Source organism: Thamnophis sirtalis, unplaced genomic scaffold (genome assembly GCF_051295495.1).
Source record: "Thamnophis sirtalis isolate CommonGarterSnake01/CBP01778 unplaced genomic scaffold, rThaSir2_p1.2 scaffold_14, whole genome shotgun sequence".
NCBI lineage: Eukaryota > Metazoa > Chordata > Lepidosauria > Squamata > Natricidae > Thamnophis > Thamnophis sirtalis.
The window spans coordinates 3309769-3334590 of record NW_028261394.1 but is presented as its reverse complement, the minus strand read 5'-3'; the positions used below and the strand labels follow the sequence as shown (position 1 = coordinate 3334590).

At 47.5% G+C, this 24822-nt stretch overlaps 1 protein-coding gene across 1 annotated transcript; it reads left to right on the top strand.

The window, feature by feature from the left end:
- Window positions 1–242: 242 nt before the first annotated feature.
- On the top strand, window positions 243–23615 carry TTYH3 (tweety family member 3; the record flags this gene model as incomplete). The annotated part of the gene is given in 5 exon segments (XM_087729394.1): window positions 243–379; window positions 2989–3165; window positions 5228–5303; window positions 9557–9660; window positions 16631–23615. Coding segments are annotated over 4 exon segments (384 nt in total). The 3' UTR covers window positions 9638–9660; window positions 16631–23615.
- Window positions 23616–24822: the final 1207 nt, after the last annotated feature.

Genomic DNA, 24822 nt, shown 5'->3' with positions numbered 1-24822 from the left:
AATCCAGTTTTCCCCACTGGACTTTTGCTTGTTGGAAGGTCGCAAAAGGGGATCGCGGCAACCGACATAAATATGAGTCCGTTGCCAAGCGTCTGAATGCTGATCACGTGACCATGGGAATGCAGCAACGGTCGTAAGTGTGGGGGAAAGCTGGTTTTGCGCGTCAGTTTTCACGCCGCGGTTGTCACTTTGAACCGTTGTAATCGGAGGACTCCCTGTAATGTATTTCTATCTCCTTTTAGGATTATGTCCAAGCGCTGACTGGCTTCTGTTATGATGGTGTAGAAGGACTCATCTACCTGGTCCTTTTCTCCTTCGTGACGGCCCTGATGTTCAGCTCCATTGTGTGTAGCGTCCCACACACCTGGCAGCAAAAGAGGTGGGTGTGCAAAAAAAATAAATGTGTGTGTGTGAGAGAGAGAGAGACAGAGAGAAGGGAGTCGTTAAAAGATGGGGGGGGGGCAGTATCCCATGTTAGCAATGACTTGTGAATGCTGGTTTTCTAGATTTAATCCATTTACGGAACCATGCTAGCCATTATCATAATTTAACGATCGTAAACCCTTGTGTTCTGACCGAGGTTCCCGAGAGCCTGAAGCAAACTCCTTGTCCCAACAAAAACCCCTTTGATTAATTGGCTGTGAATTCTGCTCCTTCACCGCCACCAAAGTCTTTCAAAGGAGGATTTACAGTCACAGACCTTATCAGGCTTGGAGAGCTGCCAGGTTGATATCTGCAAAACTTGGCAAGGAGCCTCGGAGAGTCACGAACCAATGAAGCGAGCTAATGGTCTCCTGCAAACTCCACTCCCCTTTTGCTCCTCTTTTATTTCCTCTGGGAGGGGCCATTCACCGTCCACCTGTGGCCTTACTCCCAAGTCGGCCTCTGTTCTTTAGCTCTTCCCTTCGTCCGGCAACTCTGCGCATGCGCACACTGGGAACAGGCTCCAGCTGTTCTTCTCCCTCACTGATGTCTGACTCCGAAGGCAGCTGATAACTGGCATACGGCCCTGGCCCCCTCTCTGCCTCCGACACAGAGCCCTCCTCAGAGCCTTCCCCAGACTCCAGGACCGGCCCATCTTCCTCCCCAACCTCCTCACTGTCCGAATCTGCTGCCAGCTTCGCTGGCCACTGGCAGGCCACAACTGCGAAACATTTGAGCCGGTGTGTTTTAATATGCCCGTACAAATACTTGAGAGCAGTTCATTTAATCATCATCTTTTAACGACTCCATAATCCCTTGATGGGTGGAGTCTGGGCAACTGAACGAAGCTAGCAGTCTGTTTAGTGGCCCGATGCCCTTCCTGTTGCTAGTGCGGAGTTTTGTTCAGCAGATATCTGCCTCTACCTAGGATTGAACTCACAGCCTCCTGATTCTGAGGCGGGAGCTTCACCTCTAGGCCACCGCAACCCTCTCCGAGCACCATCGTATGGATGATGTGTTTATCACCCCTTTCCTGATGTCTGCAGACTGCAAAAAGGAAAAAAAAGGGACACACAAATAGAAATGCCCAGGTTTAAAGAGGAATGAACAACTCCTAAGGATGGTTGTGTTGCACTCACAACTTTTTTTTTTAAAAAAAAATAACAACTCTTCAAGTAGGGAGGATTCTACGCGTGTTTTGAAAGGGTCCAGACTTCATTCGCACAATCGCAGCTGCCATCTTGATGCTTTGGATCGACACCCCGAAGACGCCTCCGTGTTGCTCTGCAGCTGCTTGTCGGGTTGTGGTAGATGTGTCATCCTTGACTCACAAAGGGCCTTCCACAGCAATAGTGGACTGCCCCCTTGTGGCGTCGGCGGCAAATGAGCCTCTATCCAGAATCCACATTTTCTATTTTCTTTTTTTTTAACGTTCCTTAAATAACAGGAAAGAAACAAAATAGCGGAAACAGAATAACAAAGCAGGAAGGGACCTTGGAGGTCGTCTAGTCCAACCCCCCCTATCTCAGGCAGGAAACCCTACACCACTTCAGACAAATGGTTGTCCAATCTCTTCTTAAATGCTTCCAAGTGTTGGAGCAACCCACAACTTCCGGAGGCAATGTCCATACCATCGATTGATTAACAGAGTAACAGAATGAGTCTGCCTACTGTCAGGAGTTTGATCCTAACTGGGTCAAGGTTGACTCAGCCTTCCTTCCTTCCTTCCTTCCTTCCTTCCTTCCTTCCTTCCTTCCTTCCTTCCTTCCTTCCTTCCTTCCTTCCTTCCTTCCTTCCTTCCTTCCTCCTGCCAGTGCTTATAATGCAGCATTGCAGGCTAACTCTGCCCACTGCCAGGAGTTCGATCCTGACCTGGTTAAGGTTGACTCAGCCTTCCATCTTTCTGAGGTGGGTAAAATGAGGACCAGGATTGTTGGGGGCTGACTCTGTAAACCGTTTAGAGAGGGCTGCAAAGCACTGTGAAGCAGTGTATAAGTCTAACGCCTATCGCTATTTTTTCCTTCCTTCCTTCCTTCCTTCCTTCCTTCCTTCCTTCCTTCCTTCCTTCCTTCCTTCCTTCCTTCCTTCCTCCTGCCAGTGCTTAGAATGCAGCATTGCAGGCTAGCTCTGCCCACTGACAGGAGTTCGATCCTGACCTGGTTAAGGTTGACTCAGCCTTCCATCCTCCTGAGGTGGGTAAAATGAGGACCCAGATTGTTGGGGGCAAAAGGCTGACTCTTAGAGAGGGCTGGAAAGCAGGATACAAGCCTAGGTGTTCTTTATATCACTAGCTACTGGTGGTGATATTGCTATGTCCAAGCACAGCTTAATGGATCTCAGATGAACAGAATACCAGCGTTGGAAGGGACCTTGGAGGTCTTCTAGTCCAACCCCTGCTCAGGCAAGAGACCCAATGCCATTTCAGACAAGGGGTTGTCCAACCTCTTCTCAAAAGCCTCCAGTGACGGAGCAAACCAGATCTTCTGAAGGCAAGTTGTTCCACTAGTTCATTGTTCTCACTGTCAGGGCATGTATTTTTTCCTCTCTCCATTTCTTCTCCACCAGGAGCACCGAAGACGATGGAGAGGAAGAATCTACAGCTCCAGGGAACCGCCAAACTCACGACAACTTGTACCGAGTCCATATGCCGAGCCTCTACAGTTGTGGGAGCAGCTACGGGAGTGAAAGTAGCATCCCAGCGGCTGCGCATACCGTCAGCAACGCGCCCGTCACGGAGTACATGTGAGTGGGAGCATCGGGGGATTGCCGCTGAGGTCCCAGCCTCGGAAAGTTGCGTCTAGTTGAAGTTGACCACAATACAGAGCGATGAACCAAATCGGAAAGACCCAGATTCCCCCAATCTTAGTATCTCTCTCTCGGTCTAGACCGGGGGTGTGTGGGGGAATCAACCGTGGCACCTTTTAAGACCTGTGGACTTCATGCTGGGGCTGGGGAATTCTGGGAGTTGAAGTCCACAGGTCTTAAAAGTTGCCACGGTTGAGCACCCCTGTTCTAAATTATTCTGGGTTATTCGCTGCTCTGAGGATCCTCGGAATCAAGGAAACCCCATTTGTGGTTGCCACCATCCACCGACTCCAGACTCTAGAGCCAAGGTGGCGCAGTGGTTAAATGCAGCACTGCAGGCTGACTGCTAGATCAGCAGTTCAGCGGTTCAAATCCCACCAGGCTCAGGGTTGACTCAGCCTTCCATCCTTCCGAGGTGGGTGAAATGAGGACCCGGATTGTTGTTGGGGGCGATATGCTGACTCTGTAAACCGCTTAGAGAGGGCTGAAAGGCCTATGAAGCGGTATATAAGTCTACTGTTATTGCTATTGCTATTGCTATAGGTTATTGAATGTAGAAGGTCATGATTTACTGTTGGTATGGCATGCTTTCTTATGGTACAAGGGAACGAGGTGGCGCAGTGGTTAAATGCAGCACTGCAGGCTACTTCAGCTGACTGCAGTTCTGCAGTTCGGCTGTTCAAATCTCACCGGCTCAGGGCTGACTCAGCCTTCCATCCTTCCGAGGTGGGTAAAATGAGGACCCGGATTGTTGTTGGGGGCGATATGCTGACTCTGTAAACCGCTTAGAGAGGGCTGAAAGCCCTATGAAGCGGTATATAAGTCTAACTATTGCTATTGCTATTGCTAACTAAAGCACATGGTTATTTTAGAAGACATTATATAAGGGAGGCGTTGTTATTAAACTGGGAAAAGGTAAAAAGATTACACTACTTAAAAATTCCAGTCTGGATATCAACAATTGAAGCATTTTCATATCCAATAATATATAAAAAGGAACAAACAGTTAGATATGTTGAATTATTGAATGCAGAGGGTGAACTCAAATTTATCCAAGAGTTGAAAACAAGAAGGGATAGAAATGAACTGGCATTCATATGTACAGATACAATCTAGATAGAATGAAGGTAGAAAATCTAAAGGTTTTTACAATAAAATGACTTAGAGAAAATTTTTAACAGATACTGATGAAAAAGTAATTAGAAAGTATTGTTGTTAGTTGTAAAGTCATGTCCGACCCATCGCGACCCCATGGACCACATTCCTCCAGGCCTTCCTGTCCTCTTCTGTCCCCCCAGAGTCCATTTAAGTTCATGGCGACTGCTTCAAGGACTTCATCCAGCCACCTCCTTCTCTGTCGTCCCCTTCTTCTTCTTTTGCCCTCCAATAGCAATAGCAATAGCAGTAGACTTATATACCGCTTCATAGGCCTTTCAGGCCTCTCTAAGCGGTTTACAGAGAGTCAGCATATTGCCCCCAACAATCTGGGTCCTCATTTTACCCACCTCGGAAGGATGGAAGGCTGAGTCAACCCTGAGCCGGTGAGATTTGAACCGCTGAACTGCTGATCTAGCAGTAGCCTGCAGTGCTGCATTTAACCACTGCGCCACCTTGGCTCCTCCATCCTTCCCAGCATGAGGCTCTTCTCCAGGGAGTCCTTCCTTCCCATTAGGTCAAAGTACTTCAGGATCTGCCCTTCTAAAGAGCAGTCAGGGTGGACCTCCTCTAGGACTGACTGCTTGGATGGCCTTGCAGTCCAAGGGACTCAATGCAGGAGTCTTCTTCTCCAGCACCAGAGTTCAACCAGGAAGCATGATAAGAACATCAGAAGGTATTAGCTGAGTTCAAATCAATGTTTCTCAATCTTGGCAAATTTAAGATATGTGGGATTCAACTCCCCAAATCCCCCACGTTCCAAGGGGAGAGATGACACCTTTCCTTGATATCTATAATAACATTGTGTCTCCCAAGTTCTCAATATGATTCTTTTGCCTCCCAGGACCCAGAACGCCAATTTCCAGAATCCCCGTTGTGAGAACACCCCTTTGATCGGCCGGGAATCTCCACCTCCTTCTGTAAGTTCTGCTCTTCCTTTTTGAAAGGGTAAAACCACAATCTGTCCTTGAAGATCTCCGACAAAGAGCTGTGGGAGGTCTTCTTCACCCCGATTCACAAATCCATCCAAGAGGCAAGCCCCTCCCCCCCACACCCCCACCCACTTCTCCTCATTCAGTATGGAGTCCTGTCCTTACTGCAAAAACACACCCAGGAAACATGACATCGTTGTGATGATACGGGAGCCTTCACGGAGTTGTTGGACCAAGAGCACAATTCTGCAGAGGTCTTCTTGTATGCCGAAAAAAGCCGGTAATGTTTGGCCACAGGGAAATTGCAGTGACACCAAAAATCAAGCCTTGAAGGAAAAATCAGAATGTGTTCTCTTCTCTATTTGAGTTCATCTTTGGGTTTTTAATATTCATATTTTCCTTCTTTGGAAATTTCCCTCTGGTTTCCAGAGAGAGAGAAAAAACTACCGTATTTTGGGGAGTATAAGACGCACCTTCCCCCCCCCCCCAAAAGAGGGTGAAAATCTGGGTGCGTCTTATACACTGAATACAGCATTTTTGGCCTCCCGAAACCCCCACCCCACGCATCCCGTTGTTGTAGAAAAGACAGGACACGCAAGCCAGCTCTTCAGGGAAGGAAATGTTTATTGCGCAGGTTCGGAAACAAGGGCCTGAACAAAGCGTGAAAGTCAGGAAAGTCCTTATGTAGTTTTATCGCTTTCAGCTAAAGCCATCTGTTAGTTTTGGAAACACCCCTCAAGATTTGCCCCTGAGTTGCAGGAAGTTACAGGAAGTATATATGGAGCAGCATAGCTCGTAGTTTGAGGAACAGACAATGTGTCTACTAAACAGATTTACAACCAAGCCAGCAGATAGGTTAAAATAGATACTTTGCTTCAGCAGATTTCTTGTGCAGACTTCCTTCTAACTCGTGTCGTATTGCACCATGTTCTAAAAGCAAACCTTTGCAATTTCTATATATGAACAGTTAAAGCTTAATATCATGAAACCCTAGGTTGGTTCAGGCTTGAGGCCTAACTTTGGTTCAGCCTGCCACCTTAGTCCCCTCTTCGTGACTCATCGCAAAATGGACGCACAGAGGGTTTCGGAGACTTGTAGAGGGCTCATGGGGGCTGGGGAGGGCAAAAACAAAAACGGCCTATTTTTTGCTCATTTCCACCACCACCCCAGCCCCCAGGAGCCCTCTACAAGCCACCCAAAGCCTATGCATGTCCTGTTGTTGTTTTTTTTGCAAAAATGGGCCGTTTTTTGCTCGTTTTTGCCCCCAGCCCTGCAGGAGCAGTTTGCAGGCTTCTCAAACTCTTTCTTTTCACAAATAAACGAGGCATGCAGAGGGTTTGGAAGGCCTGCAGAGTACAAAAATGTTTTTTTTTAAAAATTTACCTCTTCTAAATCTTGGTGCGTCTTATACTCCCGTGCGTCTTATAGTCCGAAAAATACGGTATGTATTTTATGGAAGATTCCCTTTGAACAAGAAGTTATTATTATTTTTTATATAAAAAACATCCCCGGGTTTATTTCTTTTAATTTCCAGAGTTGTGGTTCTTATATCTCGATTTATTCTAGTCTGGTGTACTGACTGGTCTCGATACCACCGTCTTCGGCCAGCAGGGAATATCTCCAAAGGGATCAGTTATATTTTATGCCTTCAGTATATTGCAAGAACAAAAAAAACAAAAAACCCCAGTCTTTTTTTTTTAAGGAAAAATATGGTTGGTGTCGTAGAAGAGATTTTAGTGTTGTTAAGAGAAAACAGATGTTTAGATCAGCACTTCAAGCCGTAATTAGAAATACGTTGGAGTTATTCTGAAACATTTTGATTTCATAAAAGTTGAAGCTGCTGGCTTTTTAGAGCAAATTCCTTTTTTGGGGGGGACGGGGGTGGAATATTTATTCTTCTGGCTATGCATATGGTGGTAGTAGTGATGGAATCTGTTACTACAGGTGTTTGGACACCTCTAATACAACCTATTCAAAGCATCGTAGTCCCTTACGGTAGATTTTTTTTCTACTCTTCTCCTTTGGCAAAATAAAAATAAATAAATCCTAATTCTCAGAAGATTGGAAAGGAGCCATTGTGGCCTTCAAGGGACCCCCAGCAGTGTTATGCTCTAGGGTTCCACCACAAAACCGCGTTCGACTAAAGCGCGCTCGACAAAACCGCGTAGCTGACGTCATCACAGGGCGACAACAGCGCAGAGACAGAAGCACGCTGTAAACCCTAAACCTAAAATTAACACCTAAACCTAACCCCCCATAACCTAATCCTAAACCTAACCCTAACCCTAACCCTTAACCTAACCCTAAACCTAACCCTTAACCTAACCCTAAACCTAACCCTTACCTTAACTTGAATCGGCTTGCTTTCAAAGCGCTATTTAAAGCGCCCTTCTTTCTCCGCGCTCCCTGTTGTCGCCCTGTTGATGCCATCAGCGACGCGGTTTAATAGTCGAGCGCGGTTTTGTCGTGCCACGATGCTCTAGATCTGGGAGGATATAGATCTGGACTTCAAAAGGAGAAAGGTGCTTCAAGGGGATCTAAGGAGAATGCCTCATCTTAGTTCAGGAGCTGGGAGGTAGAGATATGTTTGATGTCTTATCTCAACGTGCCAGAAGACAGGCATTGCCACCACGATGGAAGGTGTAACGCCAGAACATTTTGGGTTTTACCTGAGGAGTTAGGGCGGTCCATGCTTTGGAGGTTGAGAAGAAGAGGACACTCGCTGCTTATAAAAATGGAAGTGTCCTGTAGCACGTAGAGGTGATGTCTGCTTCAGATGTGAAAAGTGGTAGACCCCATGTAAATGAGACTGGGGTCTCCTTTCTTAGTACGCAACACTTTGTTCGTGGAAAGCAGCCTCGTCAAGGGTACCAATGAGTGACTTGGCCCACACCGTGTTCCACCAGAACCAGAATCGGCTAAGGCTGCCTAAAACCCAGAGAAGTGTGCAGGCAGAATTGGACTCAAATCCATGTTGCTGTTGGCTCATGCCAAGTCCATTAAGAGGGTTCTGAACCGAAGCAGAATAGAGTAGCGTTCCTCGGTTCCACCACAAAACCGCGCTCGACTAAACCGCGTCCGACTAAACCGCGTAGCTGACATCATGAACAGGGCGACCACAGCGCGGAGACAGAAGCACGCTGTAAACCCTAAACCTAAAATTAACCCCTAAACCTAAACCTAACCCCCCTAAACCTAATCCTAAACCTAACCCTAAACCTAACCCTTAACCTAATCCTAAACCTAACCCTAAACCTAACCCTTAACCTAACCCTTAACCTAACCCTAAACCTAACCCTTAACCTAACCCTAAACCTAACCCTAACCCTAACCCTAAACCTAAACCTAAACCTAAACCTAACCCTTAACCTAACCCGAAACCTAACTCTTAACCTAATCCTAAACCTAACCCTAAACCTAACCCTTAACCTAACCCTAAACCTAACCCTTAACCTAATCCTAAACCTAACCCTAAACCTAACCCTAAACCTAACCCTTAACCTAACCCTTAACCTAACACTAAACCTAACCCTAAACCTAACCCTTAACCTAACCCTAAACCTAACCCTTAACCTAATCCTAAACCTAACCCTAAACCTAACCCTAAACCTAATCCTAATCCTAATCCTAACCCTTAACCTAACCCTAAACCTAACCCTAACCCTTAACCTAATCCTAAACCTAACCCTAACCCTTAACCTAACCCTAAACCTAACCCTAAACCTAACCCTAAACCTAACCCTTACCTTAAGTTGAATCGGCTTGCTTTCAAAGCGCTATTTAAAGCGCCCTTCTTTCTCCGCGCTGGCTGTTGTCGCCCTGTTGATGACGTCAGCGACGCGGTTTAATCGGGCGCGGCTTAGTCGAGCGCGGTTTTGACGGGTCACGGCGTTCCTCAAGATTAATTCCCTTTGGGTGCTCAACGTGTGGGAAACCAAGTCAACGTCTCCAGTAGGGCAAGAGTTGTCTTCTTCATCGTTTGTCTCTCTCTCTCTCTCTCTCTCTTTTTTTTTGTCCCCTGAGTCATCCCTTCTTTCGTTTCCTTTCCCCTTCCTGGCTCCAAGGTCTGTTCTCCAAAGATGGTAGCCTTGAGTCCCTTCCATCATTGGCATCCCTACCACAACGAGTCACATGCTTGCACTTGTGGTTATTTTTCATGCACGTTGAGGCTGCACTCTTCTCTCTCTCTCTCTCTCTCTCTCTCTTTCTTTCTTTTTCTCTCCTTTCCTGCATTACCACAGTTGTATTTGGCTGCCATGGACAGTAACAGCCATATCAGCTGGCAGCTTAAGCCCTCGGACAGTGCTCGGACGTACTGGTAGCCGCGCCCGCAAAAACGGAACAGGTACTGAAACAAGGGTCCTTCTCGCTGGGCGCCCACTCACCCACCCGATCCTGCCACCCTGCACTGACCCACCCACCCCGCCTCGAGTCCCTTGCCCAAGGCTCCCGCCTTTCCCCTCCCTGCACTTCCTCACCCCGCCATCCTCCTCCCAACCGGGGCCTCTACGCCCCTGCTCCTCCGTCGCGGAGGGTCCTCTCCATCTTTTCATGGCAAAAGCTCTCCTGCAGCCCCTTGTAGCCAGTGAGAATCACAGCCTCCAAACCAGAGGTGGGTTCCTACCAGTTCGCACCTATTCGGTAGAACCGGTTCGTCAAATCAACCGAACCGGTTAGAAGAGGTTCCACCAGTGGACCCGGAAAGCAGGCCACACTTACAGAAGAGGTTCCGAAATGTTTTGAAACCCACCACTGCCCCCCCCCACACACACTCACACACAGAGACAGAGAGACTGACACAGAAAGAGAGAGAAAGAGAAAGGAAGGAAGAAATAAATAAATAAATAAAGAAAAAGAGTGAGAGAGAGAGAGAGATGAAAGAAAAAAAGGAAAAATGGACAGAGAGACAAAAGGAAGGAGAGAGAGAGAGAGAGAGAGAGAGAGAGAGAGAGAGAGAGAGAGAGAGAGAGAGAGAGAGAGAGAACATATGGCCGGCAAGCCACTCCCACCAGGTCACATGGCCAGCAAGCCACTCCCACAAAGGAGGCCACACCCACATAGTAAGTTCAAATTTTTTTTGAAACCCACCACTGACACACACCCAAACACAAACACACACACACAGACAGACTCACACAGAGAGAGAAAGAGAAAGAGAAAGAAAGGAAGAAATAAAGAAAAAAAGAAAGAAAAAGTGAGAGATGAAAGAAAAAAATTAAAAAGGGACAGAGAGACAAAAGGAAGGAGAGAGAGAGAAAGAGAGAGAGAGAGAGAGAAAACACATGGCCGGCAAGCCACTCCCACCAGGTCACATGGCCGGCAAGCCACTCCCACAAAGGAGGCCACACCCACAGAGTAGGTTCCAATTTTTTTTGAAACCCACCACTGCTCCAAACCCCCCCACCCCACCCACTCCTCTTCCCCAGGGAGTTTTACAATGGAGAAAGGACTTCTTTTGTTTGGCTCCCCTGCAGTGGTGGGATTCAAATAATTTAACAACCGGTTCTATGCCCTCATGATTTCTTTCAACAACCCAGTTTACCAAACTGCTCAGAAAGTTTTACAACCGGTTCTCCCGAACCGGTGCGAACCGGCTGAATCCCACCACTGCTCTCCTGGGAACGTCAAGTTGGAGACCACCAAGGATCTCTGAAACCGGAGCGGTTCTGCATCTCCTCCTCGGTGGAACTCCCACCCACCCCCTGCGGAGTTTTAGCTGGCTGAGCTCCCCTGAAACCCAGCGGATCTCTCTCGCCAAGCCCTTATTTGTCTCTCTCCAAATCGCTTTCCCTCTGTGTCACAGTTTCTGTCTTGTTTTTTTAATTTATCTTTGGATTGGGGGATTTAAGTCGTGTCTGTAAGCTGCCCGTCTCGTAGCAGGGATTCTGGTTTTCGGCGTACAAGGCTGAAAACCAACCACTGTCGACGGGGGGGTGGGGGTGGTGGTGTTTGCCACCGGCATTGCTGCCGGTTCGGTGCCTCAAAAATGTTGGACCCAGGTCTAATTCTATCCTGGTTTTCTTCACGAGCAATTCCGTATCTCCCAGCTGGGTGCTGCCTCCTAGCTCTATCTTCCATAAGGTAGAAGTAAACCTTGGAATATGGGAGCTACCAACAGCCTGCTCAATCCTCCACATTCCACCACTGGTGATAGGACACCGTTCCCTGGTGGCTTGAGAAGACCATGCATGGTTCATTATCCTTGGTCTCCTGCTGACCTCCACACTGCAGCTAGTCATATCCCCCTCGATAGACACCGGTCCTGGGGGATCCCACCAAGAGTTAGACATAGTCCTTCTAGATGTATCCCTCAATCCAGATGAGTTCAGGATGCCGCAGTGGGAACCCTCTGGACAGTGGTGGGTTTCAAAAATTGTTCGAACCTACTCTGTGGGTGTGGCCTCCTTTGTGGGAGTGGCTTGCTGCCCATGTGACCGGATGGGAGTGGCTTGCCGCCCATGTGACCGGATATGAAGATGCCGACGACACTTGTCAGAACCACCTTAAATCACCTCTCACACAGCACTGGCCTGCATAAGAATAGGATGTAAACTTGTTTTTTAAAAGGCATCTTTGGTTTGCGTTAAAACAACTTCAACACACGCAACGTTCTGATTGCACCACAAACGCAGTAGTCATCCTTAGCTTTCACAGAGGCACTGAGTTTTATAAATAGGAGCATGATAGTGTAGAATAATCATATCCAAGGACCAGTGGTGGGTTTCAAAACTTTTTGGAACCTCTTCTGTAGGTGTGGCCTGCTTTCCGGGTCCACTGGTGGAACCTCTTCTAACCGGTTCGGTAGATTTGATGAACCGGTTCTACCGAATAGGTGCGAACTGGTAGGAACCCACCTCTGCCTCTGGCCCTCCAGAACTCTTCCAGAAAACAGTAGCCTTCAACCAGCCAAGGTTAGCTTGCTACCTTCTGCTCAAATCTGGTTAAATCGGATTGATGCCAAATATCTCTGACTTGATGAACATCTAGAGAACTTTTGAGAAGAGACTTGTTCTAACTTTTGCGAAGTGTTCAGGATACAAACCAACTCTCCCCACCCGCCCCCCGGAAGAACAAACACATCTACCTCATCTCATTTGCCCCGCTTCTCCATCCTGGCTTCTTGCTTGTTGTCATTTGCCCCGTTTCTTCATCCCGGCTTCATCGTACGCTTTGAGACTCTCTAGAGCTTGGGTTTTCCCACACCTTGGCAAACCTGCTCTAGCGTGACCTGTCCCAAAAGGCACATGCTTTGCTTTGGGGTGCATGGGCCAAGCGCATGAGGAGGAGCCGCCTATGTATGTTCATCGGGTGCATGATTGCCTGTGGTCTTCCGGAGGTTCCTCCTGTCTTAACTCCTGGCATGGTCCCTTAATTGTGCATCGCTTGGTCCACTCAACCGTGGGGCAAGGAATGGCAGGGCCTCGTCGTGGCTGTTGGTTCACTGCATTCTTGTTTCTTCCTCAATGTTCTGTATTACCAACCTTGTATTTCAGACATCCCCTTTTTTTTCTTTCTGGAAGAGAACTTGACAAGGGGCAGAATAGCAATAGCAATAGCAATAGCAGTTAGACTTATATACCGCTTCATAGGGCTTTCAGCCCTCTCTAAGCAGTTTACAGAGTCAGCATATCGCCCACCACAGTCTGGGTCCTCATTTCACCCACCTCGGAAGGATGAAAGGCTGAGTCAACCTTGAGCCGGTGAGATTAGAGTCGCTGAACTGCAGATAGCAGTCAGCTGAAGTGGCCTGCAGTACTGCACTCTAACCACTGCGCCACCTTGGCTCCTCCTCCTAGAATGTAGCCTAGGACCCACCAACCATTTCTAGAGAGGGCCTGAAGGCTCAGCCGACGTTCTCGACCTTATTGTTCAAATGGCAACTCGTCTTGAATAATCGGTGAAGCCAAGACAAGTTACATTTGGTGCTGGGAGGGACAAAAGTCAGGTTCCACATTTAGGCAAGAAAAACCAAAGGCACAGGTACGGTATAGGTGGTACCTCGCTCAATAGTAGTAACCATGAAAGGGATCTTGGAGTCCAAGTGGGCAACCATTTAAATAGGAGCCAGCTGTGTGCAGCAGCTGCCAGAAAAGCCAACACAGTTCTAGGCTGCATCAACAGAGGGAGAGAATCAAGATCCCATGAAGTGTTAATGCCACTTTATAAGGCCTTGGTAAGGCCACACTTGGAATACGGCATCCAGTTTTGGTCACCACGATGTAGAAAAGATGTGGAGACTCTGGAAAGAGTGCAGAGAAGAGCAACAAAGAGGATTAGGGGACTGGAGGCTAAAACAGATGAAGAACGGTTGCAGGAACTAGTTTAATGAAAAGAAGAACTAGGGGAGACATGATAGCATCTTCCAATATCTCAGGGGCTGCCCCAAAGAAGAGGGAGTCAAGCTGTTCTCCAAAGCAACTGAGGGCAGAACAAGAAGCAATGGGTGGAGAGAGAAGGAACCTAGAACTAAGGAGGAATTTCCTGAGAGTGAGAACAATGAACCAGTGGAACAACTTGACCTCCAGAAGTTGTGAATGCCCCAACACTGGACGTTTTTAAGAAGATGTTGGAGAACCCTTTGTCTGAAGTGGTGTAGGGTTTCCTGCCTAAGCAGGGGGTTGGACTAGAAGACCTCCAAGGTCCCTTCCAACTCTGTTATTCTATTATACTAAAGGATTGGCTCCTGAGCATGATGATACAAGGTCCCTATCATGACTAAACCACAGAAAACGAAAGGCCTAGAGATGGCCAGAGGTGTCTGTAGAACCTAGAAATTTCATCAAGTGTGGTGACACCTACATGGGGATCTTATGGCCCTTTTCTTTCAAATTTGTGATACATTTACAGAAGGAATAGAACAGGTTGGTTGTTCTTTTTTTTACTGGAATCTGGAAGTAAACACCAGAGATGCCCCCCATCCAAAAAATCACAAATCAAGGCCAGGGAACTTAGGATGCTGTAGACCTCCATAAACACCCAGCCAATAGCTAAGCATCCAAAGGTGATCACATCACCACGGGATTTTGTGTGTGTGTGTGTGTGTGTGTGTGTGTGTGTGTGTGTGTACGGCTTTCGTAACCCTGAAAATGGGTTACGTAAGGAGCTCTGGGGAGGCCCATCATAACTCAGAACAGGTCGTAAGTCGAGGACTTACCTGTCTACTTCAAATGGAATCGCATTTTAAAGCTGTGCTCTCTTCTCTGCGGAATTGAAATCTGTAGGATGATATATATATATATATATATATGTTTTTTTTGCCCTGGGTTTCTTTGAACTATTGGAGTGAGATGTTGGCGGACAAAATCCTTCGTCGCTGCTCTTTCGCACACCTGCAAAGCCATGTGTCACTTCCCCACCCCCCCTTCCACTCCATTTTCCCACAGTAGAAAGCATGGCAGACCTAAAACCTTAAAAAAAGGAAAAAAGGGCTTGCAGGTCTGACAGGCAGCCCCCCTTCGGAAGAAAAGTGTGTCCTATGAAGACAATAATGCAGAGGGTTAACATTCACTAACTAACCACCTCTTTCTCACCCCCCCACCCCATCCCATGGGGATCCTTTGGCTTATCTGGAAACCTGTCATGAAATTGCTTCACTAATGTGTCAGCTTTCACATTCCAAATTTTCACCCACGTAGCTTCAGACAAAGGGCACCCCTTCCAATGCACTAAATATTGCAAATGACCTCTATACAATCTAGAATCCAGTATTTCAAGGGGGATTCGGGTTAATGTCAGAGTTCCAAATAGCATCCAAAATAAAATCAGAGTCCGTGGCAAAGTATTGCTCAAAGTTCCAATTTATTAAGAGAGCCATGTTGACACATCTGGGGAAACACGAATCTAAAAGCTTCCCGGTTTCCCCCACCCAGTTGAAAGTTCAAGATCTTGCCACCCACACCCACCAGTCCATCCCATGGTCCAATCTCCCACTGCCACAACGACAAGATTCCACCCACCCAGTTCCATCCCGGTGCAGAGACCAAGATGACCTTAGCTTTCTAAAGAAGAATGTTGTTATGGCTACACATCACCCAACTCCGTATAATCCCCGTTCCCATTTTCCCACAGTAGACAGTGGAAAGTGCAGCAGGCCTGAAACCTAAAGAAGAAAAGATGGCTTGCAGATCTGACCCCGTGTTTTCTTGGGTTTGGGATCTCCTGTTGAGAGTGTCGGCTCCTTAATTTGTAACTCAGTGCAAATCCTAAATTCTCCAGAGGTCCATCAGACCATCACCGTATCTGAAATAAGGAGGAATTTCCCGACAGGGAGAACAGTTAAGCAGGGGGACATTTTGCCGTGTGGGTCCTCCATCACTGGAAGTTTTCCAGGAGACGCTGGAGATCCCATTGGCTTGAAAGGGTCTAGGGCCGAGATGGTGAACCTTTTCGTTGTTGGGTACAATAACGCAAGCATGTGCCAGCACCCATAATGCAAAGCGCATCCCCACTCGCGCATGTCCACACAGGCCTCTTCCCCATGCACGCCGCACTGCTCGCCTCCAAGCTGAGCTTGGTATTTCCTTCGGGGCGCGGGGGGAGGACGTTTTCGCCCTCCCCAGCCTCTAGGAAAGCCTCCGGAGCCTGGGGAGGGCAAAAAACAGGCCTACCGGAAGTTTGGAAACAATCCGTTTCCGAACTTCTGGTAGGCTCATTGGGCCTGTTTTTCATCTTCCCCAGGCTCCGGAGCAGTAGTGGGATTCAGCCGGTTCGCACCTATTCGGGAGAACCGGTTGGTAACTTTCTAAGCAGTTCGGAGAACCGGTTGTTGGAAGAAATCTCCTTTTGTTTTTTCCCACTTTCCAGGGCTAACCCTGTAAGGAAGGCAGAAGGAAACATTCTGGTGTTGTTTCTAGCCTCATCTTTATTGCCCTGCTTACGGAAACTGCCTCTCCGGTTAACCCTTATAACCACTGTAACAACTAAGGCGAAGTGCCCATCGACCTGAGTGACATTGACTTGGCCACGCCCACATGATCACATGACCACCGAGCCCCGCCTACCCAGCTGGTCATTAGGGCAGAGAACTGGTTGGTAAATTATTTGAATCCCACCACTGCTCCGGAGGCTTTCCTGAAGCCTGGGGAAGGCAAAAACAGTGTCCCCCGGCCTTCCAGAAGGCCGAAAATCAGTTGGCTGGCTTGCAGATACATAGGTTCGCTATCACGGGTCTAGGGTCCCCTGTTGGGGGGGGTTGAACTAGAAGACCTCCAGGGTCCCCTTTCAACTCTGGTGGTTCTGAAGTTAGCTCTTGCCACAGGCGTGTGAGTTGATAATCCACTTGTCTCTCTTCTTGTGGTTTCTTTTGCTCCTTGTAGTACACCTCCAGCATGAGAGCTAAATACCTCGCCACCAACCAGCCTCGGCCGGATTCTGGAAGCGTGCACTGAAAACAAGGACCCCTGGAAGTGAAAAATGGAAGGGAATGGGCCGTCCTTGAGCTTCTGTTGTCTTCGCAGATCTATCCTGCTATTTCTCCCAGGCTCCAGCTCAGTTGCATTTCCTGCTGCTTCTTCCCCGGCTTCACCTGGCCTATGGTCCACGTGAAGACATCTCCGCAGAAGCTTATTGCAGGTCTAGGCTCTTGTTCCCTCGCGGTTCTCTCTCGACAGAGAAGGGGGGACGACATCTCCACATGCTCATGTCCACGTGCTGAAGAGCTGCTGGTCTTCTTGTGTTCCTTCGCTGTACGAGGAATGCACTTTCGTTGCCCCGGAAATGATCGAGTGGGCCATCTCCTCCCTAAGGATTCTCTCCAACCCGTCCAAAACGATTGGATGAACCAGAGGACTTTATAAAACTGGATCATGGCGTGGAAGCGCTCTTGATGTGGCCCCGCTGAAGCTAAAGCCATCTTTAATGTCCACTTCGCCAATGAAGCTCAGATATCTCCACACTTTGCCTGAAGATCTCTTGGAGCTGCCGTAGAGGGCCTCCTCGCTTCTCCTGCCAGTATCAGTGGATCTCCGACCTGGGATCTCCTCAACTCCTTGGTCCCTTGCCTATTACAACGTGGTCTGCTCATTCAACCCTTTGCGATTCTTGGATACCTCTACTACAAGTTTACTCCTCTGTTTTACTCTCTGGGTTTAAAGTCCCAGCAAGAAGGAGTAGGCTTCCTGCACCAGCTTGTATGTGCTTGGATGTATGTGCTTGTTGGCACACACATACAAACACAGCCTTATATGAGCACACACTCCTTCTCCTCTACCCGCCCTCCTCATCCGAATCTGTACTTCCTGCTAGCTCTCCCCAAACATCTTTGGAGCTGATGTGAAGTCATCAAACTGGAAACCGCCACTCTTTCGGCGCCAAAATATTTCCAGGGAAATATTTAAGGAGTGTTGTAGGTTGGAGGAGGGGAGGGCGCTGTGAAATATCAAATGTTGGGAGAAGGATTTGACAGGTCAAGGAAATGCCAGCAAAACTTGAGCTTCTTCCCAAGGGGTCCTCCTAGGTTAGACTTCTCAACGCTTCTTTGGGGAGTTGGGACGGACGAATCCCTGGACGGGTTGATCTTAGATGGAGAAAGGAGGGTTGTCCCTGTCCCTGTATCCTTAAATCAGGAAGCAAAAATTTAAAAATAAAATACTGTTATGGGAAGACACTTTTGAGGTTCAGTGGTCAGTCTCCAGATAGGGCCTCACCTTAATTTGAAGGCCATCCATGGACCAGTTGCTTCTTAAGTTGTTGACAGTCAAGGTGAGTAGCAAATAGAGAGGAAGAACAATGGCTGTAGGACACCTACTGGTGTTCCTGTTATGTGAGATGATTAGGATATTGAATAGTTCCACCCTATCCTTATTGAACTCTTGGGTCTTCTCCAGATAGGCCCTGACCTTAATTTGAAGGCCATCCATGGACCAGTTGCTTCTTAAGTTGTTGACAGTAGAGGTGAGCAGCAAATTGGGAAGAAGAACAATGGCTGTAGGACACCTACTGGTGTTCCTGCTATGTGAGATGATTAGGATATTGAATAGTTCCACCCTATCCTTACTGATCTCTTGGGTTCTTCTCATTTTGAAAGCACGGAGATTTCCTTTTTGAGTTTTGCACACTTGAGAGGAAGTTTTGCTTGCTTTCGCTCTTGAGAGATGTGCACCCACACACCCCTCCACCATAGTTGCTTGCTTTGAAAACCTAGAATGTCAGAAGGTGCCGAAATCCTTAGATGCAGCTGGCAGAAGAATGAGGAGACACCGAACCACTGTTAGGTCTTTCTTGAGCATCAGGGTCATGTAAGCCATTGCTCGTGTCTTAAGTGCAGGAAGCCCACTCAGTCTTGTCTCTAGATTCCCAAGTAATGCAGCTTGTCACTCAGTAGCGTTGGGACAGGAGTCGGACCTCCATCCAACCATGAAGGTATTTGTACAAAAAGAAATGAACCCTCCAAAATACATCCGTTCACAGACCAACTTTTGAAGCGTGCCCTTAGAACCAAAATTCAGCCCTCTGGATGGTGTGCAGATCTTCAGAAGAACATTCTTGGTAGCTTGGTTGGCGGAGAGCAGGAAGACAACCCCCGTCCTGCTCCGTCTTCTCCAGGCAGAAGAAAAACTTGAGTATGATCCTCTTGAGGAAGGGACCAGCAACAAACGTTGTAATAATAACCACTATAGAAACTAACTTTCTCCTGAGAAGTCGCCATCGCTTAGAACAGAGGTCCCCAAAGTTGGCAACTTTAAGACTTGTGGACTCCCAGAACTCTCTGTAGGACACTTCCTGGTGCTCCTGCTATGTGAGATCTTTAGGATATTGAATAGGTCCACCCTATCCTTATTGAACTCTTGGGTCTTCTCAAGATAGGTCCTCCCCTTAATTTGAAGGCCATCCATGGACCAGTTGAAGTCCACACGTCTTAAAGTTGCCAAGTTTGAAGGCCTCTTCACTTAGAAGAACCTCCAGCTTGGAGTGTCCTGCACGAATCTTAAGATGTCCTCCGCATTGTCCAACAAGCAGAAGACAACCTGGTGGAGAAAGGACCAGGTCGGAGTTCGTTCGCAGGGTGAATCTCCTCCAGGCACTCCGAACTCTGCTTCACTTTTCAACTCCCCGAGATCCAGAATCATCTCAAACTCAAACGACAGCGCACGCTTCTATCGACGGGGGTACGAGTCAACCGGGGGTGTGGGTGTCTACTCCTCCCCCCGTCCCCACCCACGTGTAAATATGGATGGCTGGGGAGGCCAGGAGCACGTGAAGACCTCGTGGGGCATGTCAGGATGGCTCCCTTTTGGAAAACGTGAGTCTTTGCATGGTCTCTTGTTGGCTTTCAACGAGAAGAGAGGGGCCACGTTCCTCGCTTCCTCCTTTCGTGCCAAGCATCCGTTGCAACCATTTCGACTGCTAAGGGCTGTTCACCGCTGGCTGTCCCTTCCTTCCGAACCAGCCTGTTCCCAAGTTCCCTCCCCTTCCTCAATTATTGGCTGGCAAGGGTGTTGACGTTTTGGCTGGATCGGTGTCTTGATCAGAGCTTCTGCACCAGCTGCTTCAGCAGAGTAGACGAACCCCACAAAATAGTTTATTTTCCCATTCTCTTAGCTTTCTCTCTCTCCTTGTTTTTCCTTTTGCAAGTTAAGAACTCTCAGGACGGTGCTGTAGATTTTTCCCAGCCACTCAGTCAGGGAGGGGAGAAAAAAACCATTCCTGTGGATTTTGGGGGGGCCTACGAAATTCAAGATAACGTTGAGTGGCGGCTGGCTAAGACCGCTTGGCCAGAACCTTGAAGTAGGTGGACGAGAGGTTGGAGTGGAAAAGCGGAGTCTTAAAACTCTTCCTTCCTCTCCTTCCTTCCTTCCTGAGAGCCATTTGCAAGGAAATTGGGGGGTTTTCCCCCTGCGAAAACCATCACTTAAAAAGAAACAATCCTAAAGAAAAACGGGGGACCATCTGAAGCTCCCGAGGCGCCTCTCCGCAATGTGACATGTACAGAGCATGAGGATGGAGAACTTTCCCATCCGGTGTTGTGAAGACTGCATTGTAATTGTTTTTGTTTTTATTTTTTGGGGGGGTGAGGCGGGAGGGGGGGAAATCGAATCAAGACTTGGCTGTGAATTTATTTTTTGTGTGTGCTGTTCCAAAAAACGAAAACGAAAAAAACGGTGTCGTGTTTTGTATCCTGTCTGTATAATATTAGCTCACTTTCGTTTTGAGTTTTTCTTTGGCTTCTCAAGATGAGAAAAGGGTTTTTAAGGTGAGGAAAAAATAATAATGATGTTCATCCATGTATCCAAGACTTGAAGGTTAGATTCTTCTCAACTAGCCACAATTTAAACAAAACAAAAAAAGAGCAAATCCGATAGGTATGTGTGAATTAAATACCTCAGGTGTTGGCCATCTTAACTGGAAGGAAGAGGAAAGAGTAGCTTAAACTTGGCCCTAACCTGGAACGATTTTACTGAGGGCCAATTTCTGGAGCATCACAGAAAATGTGTGCGTTCCGCATGCGTGCGTTAAAATTCAGTCACTGCTCGTCCCACCACATTTGCCAGCTAGATCTGTCGTTCTTCTCTACCTGTGGCCCATAAGGACACAAGACCTATATTTCCCCCCCAGAGCGTGCTAGTGCTTCCTAAGATCCACTCGGAAGTTGAGCAGTTGGGAATATCGGTTGGTCTTTCTCTTAGGATCCTTGGTAGTGTTTGAGAAGGTCAAGTCCATCTCACGATCTCTTGTGTTGTCAGCTTGAGCCGAGAGAGGAAGGTTCAGAAGATGGTGTGGGGTGCGGTCCGTGTAGCCGCCAAGGCCCAAGAGAAGGTTGAGTGATAGGTCTGGTCCATCTTTCAGTTTTGACCGTGGATTGGAGGCCACTGGGGGCAGAAGGCTTTGGGGTATGCCTGCTTTGATGCCCATTTGACCAACTGTGTCCATTTCTTCTGGTCCATCGTTCAGTTTTGACCGTGGATTGGAAGCCACTGGGGGCAGAAGGCTTTGGGGTATGCCTGCTTTGATGCCCATTTGACCAACTGTGTCCATTTCTTCTGGTCCATCGTTCAGTTTTGACCGTGGATTGGAGGCCACTGGGGGCAGAAGGCTTTGGGGTATGCCTGCTTTGATGCCCATTTGACCAACTGTGTCCATTTCTTCTTTGAAAGAGTGAGATCTAGGACTTAGTACGTTGGGTCATGTCAAAAGCTTCTTGCGGGGAAAGTTCTGGACATTGTTCAACCGTATCTGTGCCAAAAAATAAGTCTTTTAAAAGCCATAGTGGTCCTTCACCTACCCTTTCTGAGCTCTTGTTTAAGAGGAGGTGCTGCTTCCCCCATCAACTGAGCATCTTCCTCCGGGAAGTATGAAGCTTAACTAAGTGAGGAGGTCCAGTTCAGGCATCTCTGTTGAGGGACAATAGAGAGATGTGGGTCGCATCTTCCTGTTGTCTTCAAGAATCCTGGTTTTCGGACCATGTTGGGTTAAAAAAAGCCTTCAGCAAAAAAAATGGAGCCTTCAGCCTTCTTCTGATGGCCAAGTATGTAGACAAGGACTCAGAATAACCCATGTAGGTCTATGCTCCTTTTTGAGGTGTGTCCCTCAGAGAGATGCGTCAGACCACGCATGGTCACCAAAGTTCTTTAAGAGTGAGCTTCTCGGACCTGAAGGAATTTAGACAGGCCCAGTGTTAGATCTCTAGATTCTAGGTGTTGTGAGCATGTCATGGTGATGCACCTTTGAGATCCTTGGAGAACTGATAGCTGGACCCAGCTCCTCCATGTAACAAGACAGAGCGTTGGGCCTTCTGGTCCGCTGCTCAGTGGAAGGGCATATGAGAACGTTACCACCAGCCATTGGTGAGAGGAGGACTAAGTGCTTTGATTCAATCTATGGCAGATGCTCCTGCTTGTAGCTTAAGGAGTTCTTGTTGAGAGGTGGCTCCCTGTGCCCCAAGGAAGAGGTGCTAAGAAACTGATGGGACTTCTCTCCCCCATCAGCTAAAGTGTAGTGGTGGGAGGACCACCTCATCCTTGTTAGTTAATCCCCAGATTTCCCCTGTAGACCACCTGCCAACCTTAAGAGAGACAACGGTGCGCCTGGGACCAAACAGAGACAGCTACACACCGGCACACTCCGAGGCCACCCTTAGGATCCGGGTTAGCAGGGCCGACCTCAGTAAGCAGGGCTGAACATTTTCTTACCTTTCAACAACGCAACAACAACAACAACCACAGCCACCAGTGGCAGCTGCTGAACTAGCATCAGGCTAGTTCTTGGTGCTTTGTGTCTTCAACAACCACACTTTTGTCTCTATGCAAGGTGGATGCTCCTCTTGTTTTCACCATTCCCTCTCTGACACCAGGATCCATCTCACAATCTAGCTGCGGTTGGACCTGCCCACCCCCACCCCCCACACCTGTATCAACTCAGCTTTTCAAGGGAGGTTAGGTGGGGATTCTGGGAATTGTCATCCCTCCCAGCTTCTGATTCCCAGGAACATTGGCCTTGGGGTCAAGAATTTGGACTTGTTTTTAGTCTCTGCCCCTACTTCAATCGATTGTGTTGAAGTCTCCCTTAGCAGGGTTGCTGATATTCTGGTTTGCATCCTTCATGACCCATGCTTTGCCCCCAAAGCAAGCAAGCCCACTTAGAAACCCAGAATCCTGGTTTATTACAAGGAATCCCAACACGCAGCCTAAACTCTGCAGGCAACGCCACCTCTTAGGACGCAGGGCCAAGCTTCACCTTCTGAATTTCTGCCTATCCGTGACTAGGAAAGGCACAGGAGCCTTGGTGGGTTTGGCGCTGTGATCCATTGGCAACCAGCAGTTCTATTCTCCACTCCTCCGTCTGCAAACCTGGGGAATTGTTTATCCCTTTGATTCTGTCCCACTCCAGTTTCATTATTATTTTTTGAGAGGTGTGGCAAATTCTACCAACTCCGAACTGCTGTTTTCAAACCGGGTTTTTTTGCTTTAAACCACAATGGTTAATACAGCATTCTACTTTTATGTATACATATATAATATATGTATATGGAATATATATAAATATAATTTTTTAAAGCCGTATGACTAAGCGTCTTTCAAAGATCTCCACTGGACCACACTAAAAAAAAAAGTGGTTGGTTTTTTTTGGAAATTTCACGGGGGTTTCAACAGAGGGTTGGGGGAGGTGTCAGCCTGACGACGATTATTTTTTAAAAAAACTTTTATTTTGAATTTTGGTTGTACTATAGCTGTTTTTTTTTTTTAATTTACTGGTTTGTTCTTTCTGTTCTGCAGATATTACAACGGAAACGATTCTAAATGTAATTCCTGTGGTTTCTATTCCGCTTTGGTTTCATGTTTTAAAATAAACAACTTTTGAAAAGGCTCTGCTTTGGCTAATGAATGATTTATACAGGATATATTTCATTGTTCAGAGTTAGTGGCTTTGTCTTGCTGCGCTGCGCCTGGTCCCTCCACAAGGTGGCAGCACCTGTCTGCGTTTCCCATGGGCAAAGACCTCTCCATGAAAAATCAGAGCCAGATTTAACCTCCTTCCTTCAGCACTCCTCCAGGACAGGTATAATAGCAATAGCAATAGCAGTTAGACTTATATACCGCTTCATAGGGCTTTCAGCCCTCTCTAAGCGGTTTACAGAGTCAGCATATCGCCCCCAACAATCCAGCTCCTCATTTTACCCACCTCGGAAGGATGGAAGGCTGAGTCAACCTTGAGCCGGTGAGATTTGAACAGCCGAACTGCAGATAACAGTCAGCTGAAGTGGCCTGCAGTACTGCACTCTAACCAGTGCGTCACCTGTGGACTTATACACAGCTTCACAGTGCTTTTACAGGCCCTCTCTAAGCGGTTTACAAAGTCAGAGTTTGGTGGATGGAACCTCTTGTCCCCAACAATCTGGGTCCTCATTTGACCCACCTCGGAAGGATGGAAGGCTGAGTCAACCCTGAGCCGCTGAGATTTGAACAGCCGAACTGCAGAACTGCAGTCAGCTGAAGTAGCCTGCAGTGCTGCACTCTAACCACTGTGCCACCTATAGCAGAACGGGTTTGTATATGTGGCAAAGGAGAAGTGGAAGATAATTCACATGTTCTATTACACTGCAAGCTATACAGAGCTTGTAGGTCTGCACATATTCTCCCCTTATTAGAGAGATTTCCAGGGAGGGCAGAGAATTTTTATCTAGGCTTCCTCCTCCAGGACACTAACCCGGTTACCACGTATGGAGTGGCGAAGTTCTGTGCTGTTGCAATGTCCATAAGAAAAAAATTGGCTACAGAAGTATAGCACCATCTTGTACCAATTATCTGGACATACCTTTAACAATCTTTGGACCATTATGTTATTATGCACTTTTAATGTCAATACTTTTTAATTATATTTTAATGTTAGTATTTTTTTAATATAGTGTAAAAACTAATGTGTATTGCTGGTCTTTGACCGTAATAAAGATTTTGCTTACTTACTCCATGAAAAATCAGATAGAATTAGCATATTCCTCCATTTCCTTTAGTAACCCTTCCAAAAATGACAACAGCATTGGAAAAAGCAACGTGCTCCTTTTTCACACTTGTGA